Genomic DNA, 20101 nt, shown 5'->3' on the forward strand with positions numbered 1-20101 from the left:
AGGGAGCCCACCTAGCAGTTGGGGCGGCGGCACTGGACAGGTCCCGGCGGCTGCGGGCGCCGCAGGGAGCGACCCCGGGCGCGCCCTGTCCCCAGCACCGACAGGGCCGGCGAGAGGCCGAGTCCAGCGCGGCGCTGGCTCCGCACGGGGTGGAGGGATGGCAGGTGGGTTTGGTGGGTCTTTCCGGAGCCGACTTCCCAGCTCCGCCCCGGCACCCGAGCCAGAGTCTTGGGGTGCGCGAGGGAACCGCGCGCGGCTCCGCCGTCACCTCCCGCGCCGCTCCCGGGCCCTCCCGGACCTGGAGGCTCAGAGCACGTGCGGACCTGAGCCGAGCTCCCCCTCGTCCCCAATGTCCACCTCGTCCTCGGGCTCGGTCAGCACGAAGGGGCCGGTGGGCAGGCCGGGCCGAGGCTCGGCGGGGCCGGCCTCGGGGCCGCGGGGGCTGCTCTCGGGGCTCTCGGGCCCGTCCGGCGCTTTGGGCTCGTCTTGGCTTTTCCGCAGCTGTTTTTTATGCTTCATCCGCCGGTTCTGGAACCACGTCTTCACCTGATTTCGAGGAGAAAACAAGTAAAACCACGTCATGTATTCGGACCCGCGTGGTTACTGAGCTAAACTCTGAGCGATTGTTGAGGATGAGGAAAAGGGAACGCAACCCGTTATCAAATATCACAGGAGCGGTGACCCCTCTTCCTTGACTTGTCACACCTGAGCTGCGCAGAGGTATCATCTGGGACTGAATAAGAATCAAATATCCTAAGGTTCCCAGCGTAGTCCCGACATAATGATGAGGATTTAAATGGTCTAACTATTATGTGTAATTCCTAATAGTTATTAATTAGAATTACTAATAGTAAGTGCCATGCAGGCGAGCCTCCCTTACGCTCGACTCACTGTCCTCTGATCGGTACATACGTGGTCCAGCACGACTTGTGGACAGGGATATGAGAATTGAACTTGCTGTATCTCAACACAGAGACAGTCAGACCGGGGCCTGGCAGGGCTAAGGACTGGACAGCAAGTTGGGTTTCCAAGTACAGACACTAGAGAGGAAGTGGAGGCAGGCGGTCTGCAGTCGTGGGTGAATGGCGTGTGAAGGAAGGTGAAAGTTTCTTTCCACTCAGGACTGGGCAATAGGGAGGGGGCTTAAATATATGGGGGGGGGGGGCTGTATATCGAGACATGTGGCTGGAGAGAGTTGGTTTAAAGGAAAAAAAACCTCCTTGTTTGGGCTCCTCTAAGGACAAAAATATATATCTAATCTTTCATCAAATTACGTTTGATACGGGGTAAAACCCTGATTGGAGAGGAGACCAGAAATGATGTCGGTGATGAACCGAATCACCGGAAAAGTCCTTCCTTCATGCCCAGAGCCCCACTAGAGGGTTTGTGCGGTAAATCTGACCTGCGGTGGGGGTTTTGGTACTTTCACTAAAGGATCTGAGGAGGAGCCTAGGATAAGGGGGAGCGGCGTTGTTTGCCCTCGAAGAACTCCTCAATGAGCCCCGAAGGTGTTAGAGGGGAGGGGAGGGGAGAGTGAGGCAGAGAGGGGCCTCCCTCTTCTCCCGCCCACCTGCGTCTCGGACAGGCTGAGGGCGGTGGCCAGCTCCACCCGCTCTGGGGTAGACAAGTAGCGCTGGATCTCGAACCTCTTCTCCAGGCCGGAGAGCTGCGAGTCAGAGAAAACCGTGCGAGCTTTGCGCCGGCGGCAGTGCTTGCCCGGCAGCTCGGCGTGCGGCGGGTGCGGGAACAGCGCTGGGACAGGCACCCCTGCAGAGAGAAGAGCGGCCGGGTGGGCGGGAGCCGGACCGCGAGCCGGCCACCTGCAATCCCCGCTGCGCCCCCAGCGCCTCCCTCTAACCCTTCCCGCAGGAATCCCAGAGCAGAACAGAAAAGGAGGCCTCGGGGATCGCCCTTCAGCCCTTCAACCCAAAGGCCACCTAGAAATACAATCAATAGTGAATAAAACGGAAAAGGAAACTAGAATATAGACCCGAAGGCCTGAAAAGTGTCTTCTTGGAGAGATCTAAAAGAATTCCGTAGCTTCTGCCTGCGCCGAGCCGTCTATTGCCCCTTGCTCGAGAAGTTTCCTTGCAAATGTCTGGCAGTCTAGAGCTGCTTCCCTTCCCCCAGACTCCTGGAGACCTGAGCCCTTGTTCTGGGGCTAGTAAAAGAGTGGGCGTGATCTTACTTCCCACCTCACTTAAAAACAAAACCACCTTTCTCTTTGCCCTCTTGCCCCCATTTTCCCACCTGCAGCCAAAGGACTAGACGAGAGCAAAATGCCCTGCCCAGAGCCGCGGGCGGAGCGAGGGGCAATTCCCGCCTGGCGCGTTTCTTTTTCGGTTTCCGGATCGCGCTGAGGACACCGCTCTCTAATCCTGTCCTTCTTTTCCTCCTTCTTTCCTTCCGCCTCCAAGCCCAGGGAAGATGAAGGCGATTTCTCCCTGGCCCAGGTCGTGGCCGGTGTCTCTTGACTTTCCTGGACCCCGCAGGCTTTATCCTGCGCCTGAGCTGCGCGGAGCAAGCGGCAGCTTCGACCCGCGTCTATATCGGTCATTTCGGGGAAGGATCCAAAGGCGGGCAGTTCCGCTTCTAACGCGCTTGGGTCACTGCTCTTCGGCGGAAACATGAGCGCAGTCGAGGCAGTCGCGGGCCGGGTTGGCGCAGCAAATGCCGAGATGCGGACCCACACGCAGACCTGATAATCGCCCCGACAGTCGGAGTTTGACCGTGTCAAACCACTTGTAACTTTTGTCCTCGAGTCCAGCGCCCGCGGTTCACAAACCGCCTCCTGTCTTTCCGCAGCCCCCGGCCAGACGAGGGTCGGTGTCTCGGCCCTGACGTTCGCATCTGGACTCAACGAGTTATTCTATTCCGGCTGGAATGAAAATGCCGGAGGAGAAATCTGGGATTTGGCCTTTCGGAGACAGGCAGAAAAAAATCTGGGTATTTCTTCACGCCTCCCTGTAGAAACCGGACTTTACTGGTCCCGCTTCATTCCGGGCTGTGGAAGCCAAAATATTTTGGCTTCTGGCTCTGGCGACACCGGCAATTGGGGCACAGACGGGCAACCCAGGCCGAGATTCTGGGTTAAATGCTGGAGAGTAAAGAGGTGCTGCATCTCCCCCCCCCCCCCCCTTTTCTCTTCCTTACACTTTCTCTCTTATTCGGACCGACCCAAATCTTCCAGCCAGTGTCCCCAACCCCCGTTCACTTCTAAGCCCCCGCAGGATCGGCGAATGCTCAGCGCCTGGAAAGAGAGAAGCTGGCCAGGCGGGAGCCTTGCGGACTCGTGGGCTGGAAGGTTGAGTGACTTTCCTCTGGGCAGGGATCTCCCTCTGAGCGCGAAGAGGGGAGAGCCGGAGTTGAGAGGTGGACAAAAGTGACCGGGACAACCACAAGGGACGACCGCTTAGAGGGAGCTGAGCCTTGTCCGACCTAGAATATCGTCCAACCCACTCATCTCTCCGGCCTCTTGGCCAGGCCCATCTCCTCCGTCACAAAAAGTGCGAAGTGACGGCGAGTATCCCTTTGGGCTGGCATTCCTCAAGGGAGCTCGGCCTGCTCCTAGCCCTACCCCCGCCCTTCCCCTGCCACTCATGGAAGGAGGCCGCGGAGCCAGGCCGGGCCAGCTCTGGCCTTTCCTAGGTTCCATCACAGGCTTATTAAGGTCTGCTCTAGTTCTGCGTTCGCGCCCTGCATCCCGAGAGGCCCTGTTACTTACCCGAGGTGGTGAGGAAATAAGGGTGGTGGTGGTGGTCTCCCTTGTGCAGCGGGTGATGAGGGTGAGGAGCCAGGAGGGTGGGTGTGGGCATGAGGGGGTAGCCATAATCTAGCAGAGGCACCCGGGAGGCCAGCGAGCTGGCGAAATGGTCGGGCGCCACCTCCCTCAGTGGCTTGGGCTTGTGCAGCAGGATGTCCTCGATGAAGAAAGACGTGGGCCTCTGAGAAGACGGAGGGTGCAGAGGGGAGGTGAAGTTGAGGTCCATCTTGAGCCGAGCCCCTGCCACAGGGCGAGGGCCGGGGACGAAGTGTGGGAAGCAGGCAGCTTCTAGGCCAGCCTGCTCGGGAGCCGACACTCTCCGAGACTCGGATCCCCGCTACTCTCACCCTGGCTTGGGTTGCCCGGGGCTGTGGAGAGGCGAGAAGACGAGCTCATGGGTGGGTTGGCTCTCTGTGTAGAATTGGCAGCTTGGAGAGGGGAGCCAGGAGAGCCAATGGCAAGGCTGCGGGCGGCGGAGGGGAGGGTGCGGCGGGCTCGGGGCGGGGCGGGGAGCTGGCCGCGGTGCTGAATTCTCCGGGCCTGGCGAGGCGAGAGCCGGGCAGGCGGGATGCTGAATTCCCGCAGGTTTCTCCACTGCAACTTCTGCCCGGCCACTGCAGGAGCTACTTTGTTCCCAGATGTTTTAAAAAGAAAATTAAGAAGAACAGTCTCTGTCGTTCGACATGCCCCTCTTTAGAAAGCGGAAGACGTTAAAAGGGTCTCAAAGCAACAGAGATGGGGCGCTTATTTAGGTATTTGGGTCTGTTTTAAGAGTTTACAGATTCTGCAACAAAGGAAGAAGAGAAGTGAAGAAAGAAAGACCATATCTGTCTGACTTAACTTCAGTTGATGATTGAGGGATGATGGTGATGATAACATTACTTATCTCAGTTACACGCTGTAGGCAAGGAGAGTTATATCTGCATTAGTCAAGTAATTTGATCTGCATAAATATGTGTAGAACCACTTCTTGTACCACCCTCCACCTCCCCTCAAACTTCCATTACTTCCTCCTTCACTCCACTCCCATAGTTTGGTTGTTTGGCGATATTGTCGCCTTCCAATCCAAGCCTCCAAAATAATTGTACTCGATTTTTGGCTCCCATTCCCTTTTCCAGCCTCTTGCCTCTCATTTCCTTCCCTCCCAATCTTTTGTTTTTGCTCAGTTTGTCTTTTTCTAATCTGTCACATTTATTTCCCTGGAGTCAGTTTGCTAAAATTAAGGTGATCATCTACAGCACAGCAGGGGTAATTTCGGCTCCCAGCTCTGAAAATTGCTCTAATTATTGATGTTAAACTCAGGAAAATTAAAAGACGCCACTTCTCTTCCATCTCCCCATTTTTAAGCTCTAATTTGTTGAAATCTAGTCGCCATCACAATTCCAATCACTATTGCTAATAGTAAAAGTGTTTTAATAGAGACTGAGTCCTCACAACCCATGCTATTAGATAATTAGAGGAGGTGTTAGAAAGCCAAGTGCTAATCCTTGGGCGCACGGGTAGGATTTACATCTGATCTAGCAGGTAGAACAAATTAATTACCAGAATCAATTAGACCCCAAACTACAGTGCTCCAGGAAGTGGGAGCTTCGTATTCCATACGGATGAACTGATAAGTGGTAAAAAGATGAGAATGGGAGGAAGGGGAAGAAGGAAACAAAACTTTAAAATAAGATCATGGCAAGTAGGCGTCTAAACGAAGGCAGAACGCTCTGTGCTGGAGTCTGAATCGTAATTTTTCATGTGTTTGTTTTGCTTTTAAGTTTATAACGGGAGAGCGGGCGGCTACGGAGAGGGAGGCGGTCGACTTTGCAGGCGACGGTGCCCAGACGTTCGCCCTTGACCGGTCATCTTCAGCAAGGCTAGAAGACAGCGTAGCCTGAAGAGGAGGTGCTGGGAGTGGCCGTCCATAGTGACCTTAGCTTTACAGAGTCCCACCTCCTTCCCAGTGTGCGTTTAGAATATTTGGTGAGCCGAATTCGAACCCCCTAGTGTCCTAAGAACCCAAAGGCTGAGTGGCTACTGAGGGCGGGGCGGATGTCCAACGAGTCGCGGGCCTGTGCCTGCGCTCCCTACACTCCATCCTACCCAGGCTGCGCACAGCTTTGGACGCCGGCTTGGAGGCGGGATGATGGCTTCACACTGGGGTGCCAACTAATTTCTGCCCTAGAGGCAGGAACGAAGAGGTTCTCGAATGTCCCTTCGGGAGCTGAGAAGATCAAAACAACTTTGGGTGACAGGTGTCTTTGAGCCAAGTCTCTGCAAAACCTCTCTCAGCGCTTAGCCTTGTATATTCCCAGACAGTGTCCGCGGGATGGGAGGAGGAAAGGGGCGGGGGAGACCGCCTCGTTGAACTTTAGCCTCCCCCTTGTTTCCCAAACCCTGCATCCTGCGCCCTGCTTTCGCCCAGAACAAAGGCTGTCTCCTCAGATCCGGCTCCCTGGCCGAGAGCCCAGTGGGGCTCGGCTCGTCGCGCTCCCCTTTATCTTGTTCTGCTCACGCCGAGACTCGCGGTCCCGCTGGGAGCTGCCCAGGGAGACCTGAAGCCGTTTCCCTGGAGAGTCGAGTTACCCCGCCTTTGCCTACGTCCCGGTAGGAACTAAAAAAGTGAGAGACCAAGAAAGGAGCAGGACCTAGGGGCAGGAGCAGGACCTGGAGGACCGCCGGCGCGTCTCTTCCCCTTTCCTTCTCAGTGTAGCCGGGGAAACAAAGCTCTGTGGCTACGGGAGTACGACCCGGTCGCCCAGACCAAATCAGTTCTCCGAGGGGTGCGGAGGGGGAAAGAGGGGTTCAGAAGTGGAGGGGAGACAGGGATTCCTCGGTTGTCACCCTTATCCCTGAGAGAGACCCCCTTCTCCCAGGGCGCTCAGATGCCCACCGCCGAGGCTTGCCGTTTGCCAGCGTGGGACCTGAGCCCAGCGCCCGAAGGCGCCGGCCGTGCAGAGGGGGGCTTGTTCGGATCTGGTCGGGGGCCTCGATCACCTCTTGGAGCTATGACCCAGGACCTCAGAGAAATCGCGAGGCCAGCGGGATAGATTCCCTACCGTGACCCGGCTTGCTGAGCAGAACCTTGGAGGAACACTAAGGAAGTGAAATCCGCTCTAGCCCAGACCCCAGTCCACACCTGGTCCAAGCGGCCCTGACCCGGGCCGTCCTACTTCCGCGGGGGTTGGGGGCGGGGTAAAGGGAGGCCCCGAGGTGTCCCGCCCCCTCTCGAGGTCCAGTTCGGCTTTCTCCTATGGTAAGAGGAAGAGTCATTCCTAAGCCAGTAGTTCCCGTTTAACAGCAGGCGGGTCCTTCTCCCCAGCCGACCCTCCTCAGCAGACCCCCCACCCGCCGGCCCCCGGGGCAAGCCAGGGTAGAGCTTAAATGTTATTTTTATAGACAACCTGTAAAGTTTGAAGCCGCGGGTCGGTCGGGGGAGGTCAGGGAAACAGTTTTCCCCTTTAAAGCAGAGAGATGTCATTGCTTAGGAATATTTCTAGAGATTAGACCTGTGTCATCCCATAAAAATATTATGTGAGCCAATTTTCAATTATCTAGTCGTCGTGTTAAAAAATATACAAGGAACAGGTGAAATTAATGCTCATGTATTTCATTTAGCCCCAACATATCCAAAATATTATTTCAACATATAATCAATATAAAATGATTGTGATATTTTACATCCTTTTTTCGTACCAAATCTTCCCAATCCAGTATATATTTTACACTCAGTTCAGACGAGCCATATATCAAGCCCTCAAAAGCCACGTTTGGTTGGTGGCTACCATATGGGACAAACAGCACGGGTCTGGTAATTGTCACAGCCCTGATTACCCCTATCTAACACAGGTAGATCCACCCCCAAAATGGACAGAGTTGCTGAAGTCAGCCTGGCACTTTCTCGATGTTTGTCCTTCATCAACCCATTATATTCAATCATTCTGCTTATTCCTCAGGCATCTGCTTCATACCAGGCTCCTTTCCACTCGCCTTAGGAAGATTTGCCCGAGCCTTAGGAGATTAAAAAAATTCTCCCAACATTACATTTTAAAAAACATATTTGTTTTTCTCATTTGACTACAAGCTGTCACTCAGGGCCAGAAGGTTTCAGTGATGTGCAAGGCTGGAATATAAAGCCAGCATCTACACACTGCCCTGAGTGAAAAATAAAGATCAAATGAACACGTCCCCCTCTCCACCCCTCCCCCACCAGCAAGACCCAATGGAGCTTCTGTTTGTGGTCTCCGTCAAAGAATTATTAATTTAAAGAAAGAAAAGATATATTTTCAGGAAGTCAATAATTAAGCAGCCTTTCACTTTCATGTCAGCTTTCACTAAAACTGTTGTCTGAGCTTGGACTTAGGTTTCTCAAAAAGATAACCCTATTGATGATCAAAGGAGAAGACTAGTTCCATTAGCCAAGTTGCCTATACCGTGGCCTTCAAAATAAAGGGAGAAATGTATTTTAGAAGGATCTGAGTAGCACACTTTACTCGTAACATTTTGTATTATATTGCTTGTTGTCTGTTTCAACTTACCTTCTATCTGCGTACTTTATTTTAAGCACTACCAAAGTGGGTGATATGTCTAGAGGAAGAACAGAGTCACTGACTGCTTCCTGCAAATGCATCTTCAAATAAGGCTTTTACACTGGAAATTAGGATGGGAATCCACACAAGAACAATTGGGATATTCAAATTGTAGTTCTCCTGATGTAAGGAGCATTAAATCCATCCAACTTGCTCATTCAGGACTGGGTCAGTCTTAGGGTCAAAAGCTCTCATTTCACTTCTCTCTTGAAGATTTCTAAGCTGCCTTTGGCGTCCCAATTCAAAACATGCTTCACAAAGTAATAGATAGAAAGATGGACCTAGAGCAGGAAATTAAAGGCTTGAAAGCTAGAGATCATATGCAATTTCTTAATTCCCCAAAAGATATGTAGTAGAATGAGAGTGATCCTTAAATCACTCTCTTAGTAGGAGTCCAACATTTTCTCCATCAGATCCTAAAAGAGTAGCAAAATAGATTTAAAAATCAATAAATTAACAAAATACCTTGAAATGCCTTTTCTTCCATTCTAAGTCATCCAAATTCCTTGAAGGGATTCCAAATGTAGCAACTACTGACAAGATATACTTCAAATAATAATATCAAATTGGTAATGCATAGTTTCTAAAATAAAGGAGCATGGATTGCTACCATTATACCTTTGTGAATTTCTGATTCTACAGATTGTAAAGTCCTTTCAAACTATTACATGGTGTAAAGAGATGTTCTTGTAAGTATCTCCCAAAGACTTGTGCATGGAGCTAAGCACTGGTATATTTCTGTTAAAATACTGTATTGTTTATATTTTGTTTGACAATGCTGTTCATGAAGCTAAAAATGTTTTTTTGTGGTTTTTTTTTTGTTTTTTGTTTTGTTTTTTGTTTTGGTTTGTTTTTTTGGAAAGTTCTTCTAACTCCCATTGGTAAGGCAACCAAGTTAGTGGATGAAAAAAAAAAGAAGATACAAATGACCGAGATGATATATAATAACCTTAAAATGAAATATAAGGGAAATATTGAGAGATTTTATTAAATAAACTTAAAATTGGAAAGTTTATTCTGTGTATAACATAAAAACTTAAAACCATAAGAGAAAATATTGATACATTTAACTATAATGAAAAAATTTTTAATCCTGCATGGCAAAAATTATCATAAGCAAAGTAAGAAGATAAACAACAAATTGGGAGAAAGAATTTACAACTCACATCACAGACACATGGGTAATATATCTATTATATGTTAAGAGTTCCTACATATCAACAAAAAAAAAAATCAAGAGCACAATTGGGGGAAGCAGGCATTGGTCAACTGATAGAGTCCCCGCCTACCATATGGAGGGTCCAGGGTTCAATCTCCAGGGCCTCCTCACACACAGTGCTGTCACATGCAAGGAGTGCCCTGCCACGCAGGGGCTCCCTGGCACGCAAGGAGTGCGCCCCACAAGGAGACTCACCCTACGTGAAAAAAAAGCACAGCCCACCCAGGAGTGGCGCCACACACACGGAGAACTGACACAGCAAGATGACACAACAAAAAAGAGACGCAGTTTCCCGGTGCCACTGAGAATGCAAGAGGACAAAGAAGAGCACACAATGAATGGACACAGAGAGCAAACAACAAGGTAGGGGAGTGGGGAGGGGAGAAAAATAAATAAGATAAATCTATAAAAAGAAAAAGAGGCGGCGGACTTGGCCCAGTGGTTAGGGCGTCCGTCTACCACATGGGATGTCCATGGTTCAAACCCCGGGCCTCCTTGACCCATGTGGACTGGCCCATGTGCAGTGCTGATGTGGGCAAGGAGTGCCCTGCCACGCAGGGGTGTCCCCGCGCAGGGGAGCCCCACGCACAAGGAGTGCGCCCCGTAAGGAGAGCCGCCCAGTGCAAAAGAAAGTGCAGCCTGCCCAGGAATGGTGTCACACACACGCAGAGCCAACACAAGATGACGCAACGAAAAGAAACAGATTCCCATGCCACTGACAACAACAGAAGCGTACAAAGAAGATGCAGCAAACAGACACAGAGAACAGACAACCAGGTGGGGGGGAGAAATAAATAAATAAATCTGAAAAGAAAAAGCACAATTAATAAATGAGCAGAGGATAGAAACAGTTCACAAAAAGAAAATATAAGTGGCCCTTAAACATTTGAAAAGATGCTCAACCCCCACTAATAACAAGACTTATGAAAGTTTAACGACACCTTCACTTATAAACGTTAAAATATCTAACTGATGCAAAGAATGTAAATTGGTACAACCTCTATGGAGAACAATTAGATAATATCTATCAAAATTGCAAATGCACACTGGAATTTATCTAACAGCTATTATTTGTGCAACATGACTAAATTACACAAACTAAGAATGAAAGGAGCTCTAAGATATATTGTTAAGTGAAAAGAGCAAAATACAGAAGGTTAACATTTAAAGAGAGGAGAAACTATACAAATTTTTTTTAAGATTTATTTATTTATTTATCTCCCCCCCCTGCCCCCCCGCCCCAGTTGTCTGTTCTCTGTGTCTATTTGCTGCGTTGTTTTCTTTGTCCGCTTCTGTTGTTGTCAGCGGCACGGGAATCTGTGTTTCTTTTTGTTGCATCAGCACTGCACGTGGGCCAGCTCCACACCGGTCAAGGAGGCTGGGGTTTGAATCATGGACCTCCCATGTGGTAGACGGACGCCCTAACCACTGGGCCAAGTCCGCTTCCCTACAAATTTGATTATATTGCCATGCATACTTCTGGAAAGATAAATAAAAAAACTCATAACATTGATTCCCTCTCGGATAGGGGTTTTTAACCTTTTTTTGTTCCACAGACCCCTTTGCCAATTGAGTGAAAAACATGGACCCCTTACTAAGTCCACACTATATTCTGTATTATTTAATAAATATATCACACCCGCACCAACATGCCCCCACAAGAATAATGTTTTTTTGAATTTTGGTTCAGGCTCACAGACCCCTGGTTAAGAACCCCTGCTCTCTAGAGACTGAGGTGCTAAGGATCTGGTGAGGAAGAGGTTTTTCCCTTCACACCCTTTCATAGTTTTTGAGAAGGAATCATATGAATATAATATTTATTAAAAATAAATAATATTACAATTTCGAAAATTAAAACACAGTGAAAAAAAATTATTTTACTTCAAAACAAAAATGCCCCAATCAAAAGTCACTATGATATTATTTTTGTTATCATTTTAGCTCTTCTCCCTTAGTTACCAGACCTAAATTAGCACATAGTTGTGTTTCATTGAGATTGGCCATAAGATACTTCAACATTTATTCCTTAGTAAAGGTTCTGCATCCCTTTACTTCTATATAAATTATATGTGATTTCAAAAAGTTGGTTGCACGCTTCACTTCCATCTTGAGATTAGGGATAATATCTATATAATCACCTAAAGAAAGGTCTTTGAACAACATTTCTTGATCATTACAATGATGATACTATTGATAATGAGGTGGCTTCCTTACAAATACATTGTGCATCAATATTTTGCTCTGCCTTCTCTGTTGAACCTCACATTTCTTCCTTTTTTACAGACAAGGAAATGGAGGGTCACTTAGAGTCATGAGCTCAAGTCACACACAGCTTGTATGCCAGAATTTGAGTTCAGGTTTATCTGACCTCAGAGTTCACCTTGGCTCATTTCACCACATTGTCTTTGATAAAGAACAAATAAAGCAAAAATGAAGTCTGCTTATCCCTTGTCTAGGACGGAACTTGAAACTTAGCCATTGATTTAAGAGACCAGGCTCCCCAATTCTCATTAGAGGGTTTATAAATTCATAACGTGATCTGCAATAGCTAGAACCAGAAACACATATATACCTATCTCTACCATGCTTACTCTCTTCACTTCAAGCTGATGAGGACTGTATATCATAACCCTGTGGCAAATAGAACAGGGCTTAGAGTCAGACAGACCTAGGCTTGAGAATGGCGCCATCATGTACGACCTTGCAAAGTTTTGCTTAACCCCTCTAAGCCCTATTGCCTGCATATATAAAATGGGGATAACAATAGTACCTACCTCAGAGGATAGTTTTGAGGAGTAATTAAGGTAACATATGCAAAGCATTTCGCTCAGCACTTGGCACACAGTCAATGCTCCATAAGTAGCGTTGCTACTGTCAGTGCTACTGGTGCTGCTGGTACTACTGGTGGTGCTGGTGTCAGAACTGGTGGTGCTGGTGGCTAACTAGCTCGTAAAAGCAATTTCAGGGAGCGGATGTGGCTCAAGCGATTGAGCACCTGCTTTCCACATGGAAGGTTCCGAGTTCAGTCCCTGGTGCCTCCTAAAGGCAAACCAACAAACAAGGGAACCAACCCAGGGAAGCTGCTGTGGTTGAGCGTGGGCTTCCCACATATGAGGTCCCAGGCTCATTCCATGGCCCTGATACCATAAAAAAAAAAGAAGAAGAAAAAGCAATTTCAAGGATCAATACTGGAACCCTAGGGCTACCTTGGACCAAAGTGATTAGTCAATCCAGCATCAAGCGTCTACATAAAAGTAGGCTTAAGTCATCCCAGAAAGAGTTACTGGCTGGAAAAAAAGACTGTATTGGGAAGGAGGTGAAGAGCCCTGGGGAGTGTTCTCCTGGGTAGGGGTGAGGAATTTCTACTTAGCTCTAGAAGATACTTTAAAGATGATTTTAAACATCTTCCTGGTGGGTGATTACACTATTCTTTATGTTTCCACTTTGCCCCAGCCTGAGTTCAGAGACGTTAAATTAGAAAATACTTCAAGATCAGGACTAAGTCTGTTTTCTTCTGGGAGAGAAAGCCAATCAAGCAAAGAAAACTTACTGAGTGCCTATTATGTGCCCAGACTTTGTTAGGTTCTCAGTGAGGTAGTTGGAGACATAGGATAAAGAGTGCAAGCAACAAAGAAATATAGGAAAAATATTAGCCTTATACTTGCTCGAGACACACACATACGCACATCCCTAAATAGATGCCATTGAAAACATGCAAAACAAAACAAAACAAACAAGAGCTTTTCTATGCATTTTACTTAACTGGTACAATATCATCATCATTAAAGTGATGCTGGCTCAAATGTCTTTGTAAATAGGAGAGGAAATAATGTTGGGAGACAGTGAATCCAAGAGCTCTATAACCTATTCAGCTCAAATTTGAACTATCGAACATGCACCTTATAAAAAGGTAGGTATGCCTTTGGAGGTTTTTTTTTCCACAATTACAAATCTGCCCCCACTTTTAGGCGAAGGATTTAATTTTCGCTCCTGTGTCTATATTTTCCAGTGTACAGTATTGGACTCGGAAAATTGACATGAAAATACTTCTATGATTGACTGCACTATTATTTGACAGTACCCACATAAAAGAAAAATACAGTGCTGTTGCCCCATCCCTCCCTATTGACTGGGAGGTGGGCAATTCATCAAGACCATGCCTCTTGAAGGAACTAAATAAAACAGGGCCTCCACCTTCTTTGCCTCTCAAAGCCCAATTATTAAAAGTTACTTTCATCTGTCCTCTTCCTAGAAGGATTAACCCGGTCACCTCTCCTTCTACACAGATACTCTCCATCCAAATCTAAATCCAAACCATTCCCTTCTCCCCAGGAAACCACCTCTGTCCATAATACTTTGTCATCTTGGTATTAGCAGATGTATCACTCCCTGGACTTTGGCGTAGGCTAAGTGCTACATTATATATTTTACTTCTTTTCATGACCATGTTCTTTTTCCCAATTAGGTAATAATTCAGATAAATCAAAGGTAAAAAATAAGGGTGAGTGGATGTGGCTCAAGCAGTGGAGCGCCCACCTCTTACATGGGATATCCTGGGTTCAGTTTCTGGTGTTTCCTAAAAAAGACAAGCAAACAATGAGCAGACATCGAGCAAAAGCAATGAGCAAACAAGAAAAGAAAACAAGCAGACAATGAGCAAAAACACAACGAGCAGACAGCAAACAAAAACAATGAGCAGACAAAGAAAAAAACAACGAGCAAACAGACAAGTGAGCTGTGGGAAGAGGGGTATAAAAAATGATTATGAAGTGAAAAGTCTCCTCCTGTCCCTCTCTTCCAGCTACTTAATGCTCCCTTTGGAGGTAATCACTGTTACCAGTTTCTGTGTATCCCTTCAGGGATATTTTAAGCACATACACATTAAAGAGAGGGTATATACACACACACATATTCTTTACATATACACACATCCTTTCCCCTTCTGTTTACACAGAGTGAGCATATCGTTTATTCTATTTTGCACATTGGCACCTTTTTTTGTTTTCTTTTTGAGTGCATGGCATAATATTGTATGGATGTGCCATGGATTATTTAACCACTTTCCCATTGATGAGGATGATAGAGATATTTAGGATGTTTTCAATCTTTTCCTATTCCAAAGAACTCTGCAATAAGTAACCGTACACATAAATCATTTTGCTCATGTTTAAGTATATCTCTAGAATAAATTCTTAGAGGTGGAATTTTTAATTGTGATAAGTTTTGCCAAACTGTTCTGCATAGAGGTGGTATTAATTTATACTCCTGTGGTGGCATATTAGAGACTCCCAGGAGATTCTTGTGTACATAATCTAAGGCCAATACTCTTTTTAAAGTAAATAACTTAACTTGTGAACCTTAGTTATTCTATCTGCAAAAACAGGGATACCTACCTTGGAGAAGATGTAATTAGTTTAGTTTTACATTTCAACAAAATGAAGCTCAGAGAAGGGATTTAAAAGTCACGCAGTTGGCAGAAGAGGTATCAAATCCAGGCTTGTACAGGTCCAAAGACTGTTCTTTCCACAGAACCACATTTTTACTTATATGATCATATATTCTGGGTGAAGGCTTATGTAAGACATGAGGCTCCAGCTGGACTATCAAGAATTCACAGAAAAAAATGAAGTGATGAAAGCACAACTCTGAGATCATACTGAAAACCTTTGATGGTACATCTTGGATGAATTTATGCTTTATTAATATGTGCCAATAAAATTGATTTGTTAAAATAAAAGAAAAAGAATTGTAGAAGTTGGACAGGTAGAATGAAACTGCTCCATATAAGGAGAATAGCAAGTACAAATGCTCATCAGTGGGACAGAATGGGGCGTACTTGCAGGATACTGAGATTGGCATAACTAGAAGGGAAACTGCGATTAGTAGCTGAAAGTGTGGTTAGGATCTTAATGGTCAGAAGACATTGCTTTTAACTTTTAGGATCGTGAGGGTGCAGTGGGGTCAATGCAGCCTTATCAAGCAGATTGCAACCGTGGATGGTAATGTTTTCATAAATATTATCTCAAGTCTGTATGCATGAGGGACTAGAAGAAAGCTACTGGAATATCCAGATGGTGATTTATTGGTATTTTCAGATATGAGTTCATTCAACCATTTAGTCAACAAATAACCATTCACTCATTCAGCAAATATTTTTGAGTCACTTTCTATGGATGTCAGCCATGGAGAAGCAGTTTAAAAAATATAAATATAAACACGATATGGTCTCTGGAAGTTCTTTTAAAGCTTCCAAATCTCATGATAATGGCATGATCTTGACTGCTAACATTCTCTCTGCTCCTCTTTGGCCTCTCCCTCCAATCCTTTCTCCACTGACCGAAGTCATCGTTCAAAAATGCAAATCGGATCATGTCAATTCATGAGTGACAGACCCTTCGCAGCTCCCCAGCTAAACTCTTCAATATGCCATATTCTCCCTCGCTTCTGGGTCTTAGAATACGCCACCCTCTCTCCTTGGAACATTTATTGCTCTAGCCTCTCTCACAGCCCACTGGCTAATTCAGTTCTCAGCTAAAACCCCCCTTCCACTTGAAAGCCTTCCCTGATGCCACCAGGCTCTTCCTCAGTGCTACCATATACTTCTAAGATCACATTTCTCTCACTGTATTGTAACTACCTGTTTCATTTTTGGTCTCCATCTCCAACTGTAAATGCCATGTTTACAAGCATCTAGGATAATGTCTCCATCTCAGTAAATTTAGACTAAGACTGTTCTGGAGACTTAAAGGGCATAACCAAATGCAATGTGTGGTCCTTGATTGGATTAGGGTTACAACAAACCAACTGTGAAAGACATTGTTGAGAAATGGGGAAATTTGAATATGGATTTGGTATTAAATTATATTAAGGCATCTTTGCTAATTTGGTAGGTGTGATTATGGTATTGTGGTTATATAGGAAAACGTCCTTTTTTAAAAAAAAAAGGATGCATTTTGAAGTAATGGGTGTGATATGTTCTGATGTCTGAACTTAATTCAAGTAAACCTCAAGGAGAGAAAGGATGAACTAAGTCAGACAAAAGGTTAAAAACTGTTAAATTTGGTGATACATTCTTACACTGTTTTCCTTATTTTTCTATTTATTGAAATTTTCTATAATAAAAAGAAAACAGAAAGAGAGGTGGCTAAGATACCATCCAACCATAAAAAAGAAAGTTAAACAAGGGTAAGCGTTAGTATAAGCTAACTCGGGGTCCAGAAAGCAACGCAAACCAAAAGCCTTTAGGAGTCCAGAGAAGAAAGACCTTTTGGCCCGAGGTGGGCAAGGAAAACTTCTTGGAGGAGGTGGGGTTTGGAGGAATGAAACTGAAATGGGCATTGGCCGAGCCGAGGACTTCTAAACTGCAGAGGGTACGTAACCACAGCGAAGTCCGAACACTTGCCAGGCTAAAGCCTGGCTCTCCTCTCCTCTTCTCCCACTGGGGGCTGCAGGAGGGGCATGCAGATTTGGTTTTTAAACCTTTCTCTCCACTGGTCCAAGGAGTGAACCAGAGCTTGACCTCCCGCTGTGCACCGCCTTAAGCTCCCAGCCCCACAGTGTGAGCTAATTACAAACACAAAGGGATGCTCATTTGCAAAGAGATGACCCCTCACTACTTGTTGCACCCATTGGGGGTCAACCCAGTCCAACTCAATTAGTCCTTTCCCAAGAGATCCCGTGACAACCTCACCCATCCCGGCAGCAGCCTCTAGTTCCACCCCCAGCCTCTGAAAGCCAGGGGTATGTTTTCTGTCTAGCTCAACGTTGACCATTTCCCCCTAAGAACAAATTCAGTGAGTCTACAGCAAACAAAACAGCAGAATGGACGACACTGCCATTTATGTGCTCTGACTAATGCAGCTCCTGACTCCCCTTCCAAATTAAATGCGTTTCGCTTGGTACATTTTCAACAGACGTTACTCATCCTGCGTGATTAATGAGTTTGCCTTGAAAGCGTACTTTGGTAGCCATTTGAAACAAAAGCGCCTTAAGGTGACTGAGGATTTGCTTCTTTCCATCTTGGCTTCTTCCTCCTTCTCTGTCTCCAGGACAAATGCATCGCTGCTGGGAGGATGGGAAAGCTGGAACCCGCTGAGGGTTTCCTTCTGTGTCACTACACTACATTAGGAATAAAACCTTCCACTTAAACACTTAAATGAAAACATCGAGACACTAATTTACTATTTGCAATCACATGATTTAAGCCGAAGCTGCCTTCATTTCCTCCCCATTTTGCTTCATATTCAATGTGGGTGCACACTAGATTGGTCTATGAAAAGGCTGTCTTCAAATCACAACACTTAAGACCTCTTTCATTTTCTTTTTGATTAAATAATTGAAATTCCTGTCAGGGCCTGCACTTTACTGACGCACAGATTGGGTGTGTGAGGATAAAGACCACTTTTGTTTGCTGCCTGGATCTTAAAAGCCAGCGGGCTTTGCTTCATCCGGGGGCTGAGCAAATGGACCCACGCTATTCACCCATTTCGCAGAAATTTCCTGCAGCCATTAAGTGATTGTTTGAGACAAATTATGGAAAGCATCGCCTCTCATTTCGCCGTCCTCATTCATCTGGGGGCCTCTGCCAGCTGAAAAGAGCTCAGCCCCTCCCTTGCCAACTTCATCCGTTAGGAAGGAGGGGGAAAAGCACATGCACGTATGCACACGCCAGCGCAAAACACACGGATGCCCACCCCCAAAACGTCACAGAAAACTTCATTTGCTTCAAGTAACGTAGCCTGAGGCTATGAACATTCCACGATGGGCCATGGCCAGGGAACCCAGATCAGCAGCTGGACCCCGGGTGGCCTCTGGTCTCCTGAGGCTGAGGTAAGTGAATCCTAAAGGAAGGGAGGGAGAGACCCTCACTTAGGAGAAAACCTAAACCTTCCCCTCTGCAGTCCCATCACCTGACAAGCCAGCGATTCAGCTCAACAGCAGCAGGTATGTATGTGGCTCTGCCCTTTGACCCTGGTCTCTGTAACACATGGACGATCTCATGTGGACTGCGTCTGTCCACATATATATCACACATTCTTTTTTTAAAAAATATTTTATTAACGTATTACCCCCACCCCCACCCCCCTTGCCACTTGCGCGCGCCGTGACCACTCGCTGCGTGCTCTCCTGTGTCTGCTTGTCTTCTCTTCTCATCTTCTCTTTAGGAGGCACTGGGAATGGATCCTGGGACCTTCTGATGTGGGAAAGAGGCACTCAATCCCTTGAGCCGCCTCAGCTCCCTGGTTTGTTTTGTCTCTCATTGTCTTCTCCTCTTTGTCTTTTTTGTTGTTGTTGTTGCGTCATCTTGTTGCAAAATGTTTGGTGCACCAGCTTGTCTTCACCAGGAGACCCCAGGGAACGAAACCCTGGACCTGCCGTATGGTAGATGGGAGCCCAATCGCTTGAGTCGCATCCACTTCCCCCCACATCCTTTTTGGTACATTCTGGCAGGAGGGAGAGGAGCATTGCCTGGTCCCCTCCAGCAATGGTGCAAATGCAGCCCTGCTTGGAGGCCAAAGGAGAGTCATCCAGGCCTTTAAAGATTCCAGCCAGCTGGAATTTCCTTTCTCTAAAGCAAAACTAACCACACTCATGCAGAGTAGGCAAAGCTCATATTCATTTCCCAACTGCCAAGCTAGGACAAGGATCCTGGCGTTCTCATTTCTCCATTCAAGATTTGGATCCCTACCACAGTCCTTGCTTCTCCCACCCTGCTCCTATTTCTTGGACGAGCTCGCTCTCGGGTATAATTTTTCCATCTTTGGCTCCTTTTTTCCCCACTCGCAAGCCTGCTGGACAGCCTAGGGAGTCAGAGATATGAGTCATGCAAACCTATTATGCTGAACTCTCAGGAGCACCTGCTCTGCAGCATGGGAAGGGGGATTTTAAAGAGTTAGAATCCAAACAGCCCAAGGTGGGAGGAGACCAAGGTTACTCTTACAGAGGCCAAGGAGAAGAACTTCTGGACTTTTCTGTTCTCATCTGAGATGTTGCTCTCTGACTACCAACAAACAGATCCATGGATGAAAAACAGGAGATCTGAGCTGTAGCCCTTAGAGCCATTTCTGCCTTGCCAGGTGACCACTTCCTGGGGTGCACTTTTCCTGTGTGTGAAAGGAAGAAAGATGATCTCCCATGGCTGCTGATGAGCTACATTAACCTGAGAGATGAAAGAGTGCTTGGGATGCTTTGGAGAGGTTACCAGACTTACCAGTGAGTGTATAGAAAAGGCAGGCAAGGCAAGGTGATGTGGAGGATGCCACTTGACTAGGTGAACTGAAGAGCTAGAAGTTGCACTCAGAAATCTGTCTCAGATGACCACATGCTGCAAATACCACAGTGCACTTTCCACTGAGCCCTGAACTCTGATTCCTAGGAGAATCCAGGATACATCCAAGTCTTGTTCTGATTTCCTGCCATCTGAGATAACTTAGGGCTTTGCCCTTGCAAACAAGCAATTGAGCTAAACCGCGAGTTCCCAAATCTAATCAATTGACCATGCTAACACATGACAAGGTTTTTATTAATTAAGATGAAATTGGAACA

The 20101-nt window shown here is 46.8% G+C and overlaps 1 protein-coding gene across 1 annotated transcript; it reads right to left on the reverse strand.

Moving 5' to 3' along the window:
- Positions 1-306: 306 nt before the first annotated feature.
- BSX (brain specific homeobox) lies at positions 307-3989 on the reverse strand. The gene is made up of 3 exons (XM_004459538.2): positions 3725-3989; positions 1571-1767; positions 307-546 (listed from the first exon to the last, which is right to left on the reverse strand). The coding sequence occupies exons 1-3, from the start codon at positions 3987-3989 to the stop codon at positions 307-309; spliced, it is 702 nt and encodes a 233-aa protein (XP_004459595.2).
- Between the last annotated feature and the right edge of the window lie 16112 nt (positions 3990-20101).

The sequence above is a fragment of the Dasypus novemcinctus genome, chromosome 27, assembly GCF_030445035.2.
Source record: "Dasypus novemcinctus isolate mDasNov1 chromosome 27, mDasNov1.1.hap2, whole genome shotgun sequence".
In the NCBI taxonomy this organism is placed as follows: domain Eukaryota; kingdom Metazoa; phylum Chordata; class Mammalia; order Cingulata; family Dasypodidae; genus Dasypus; species Dasypus novemcinctus.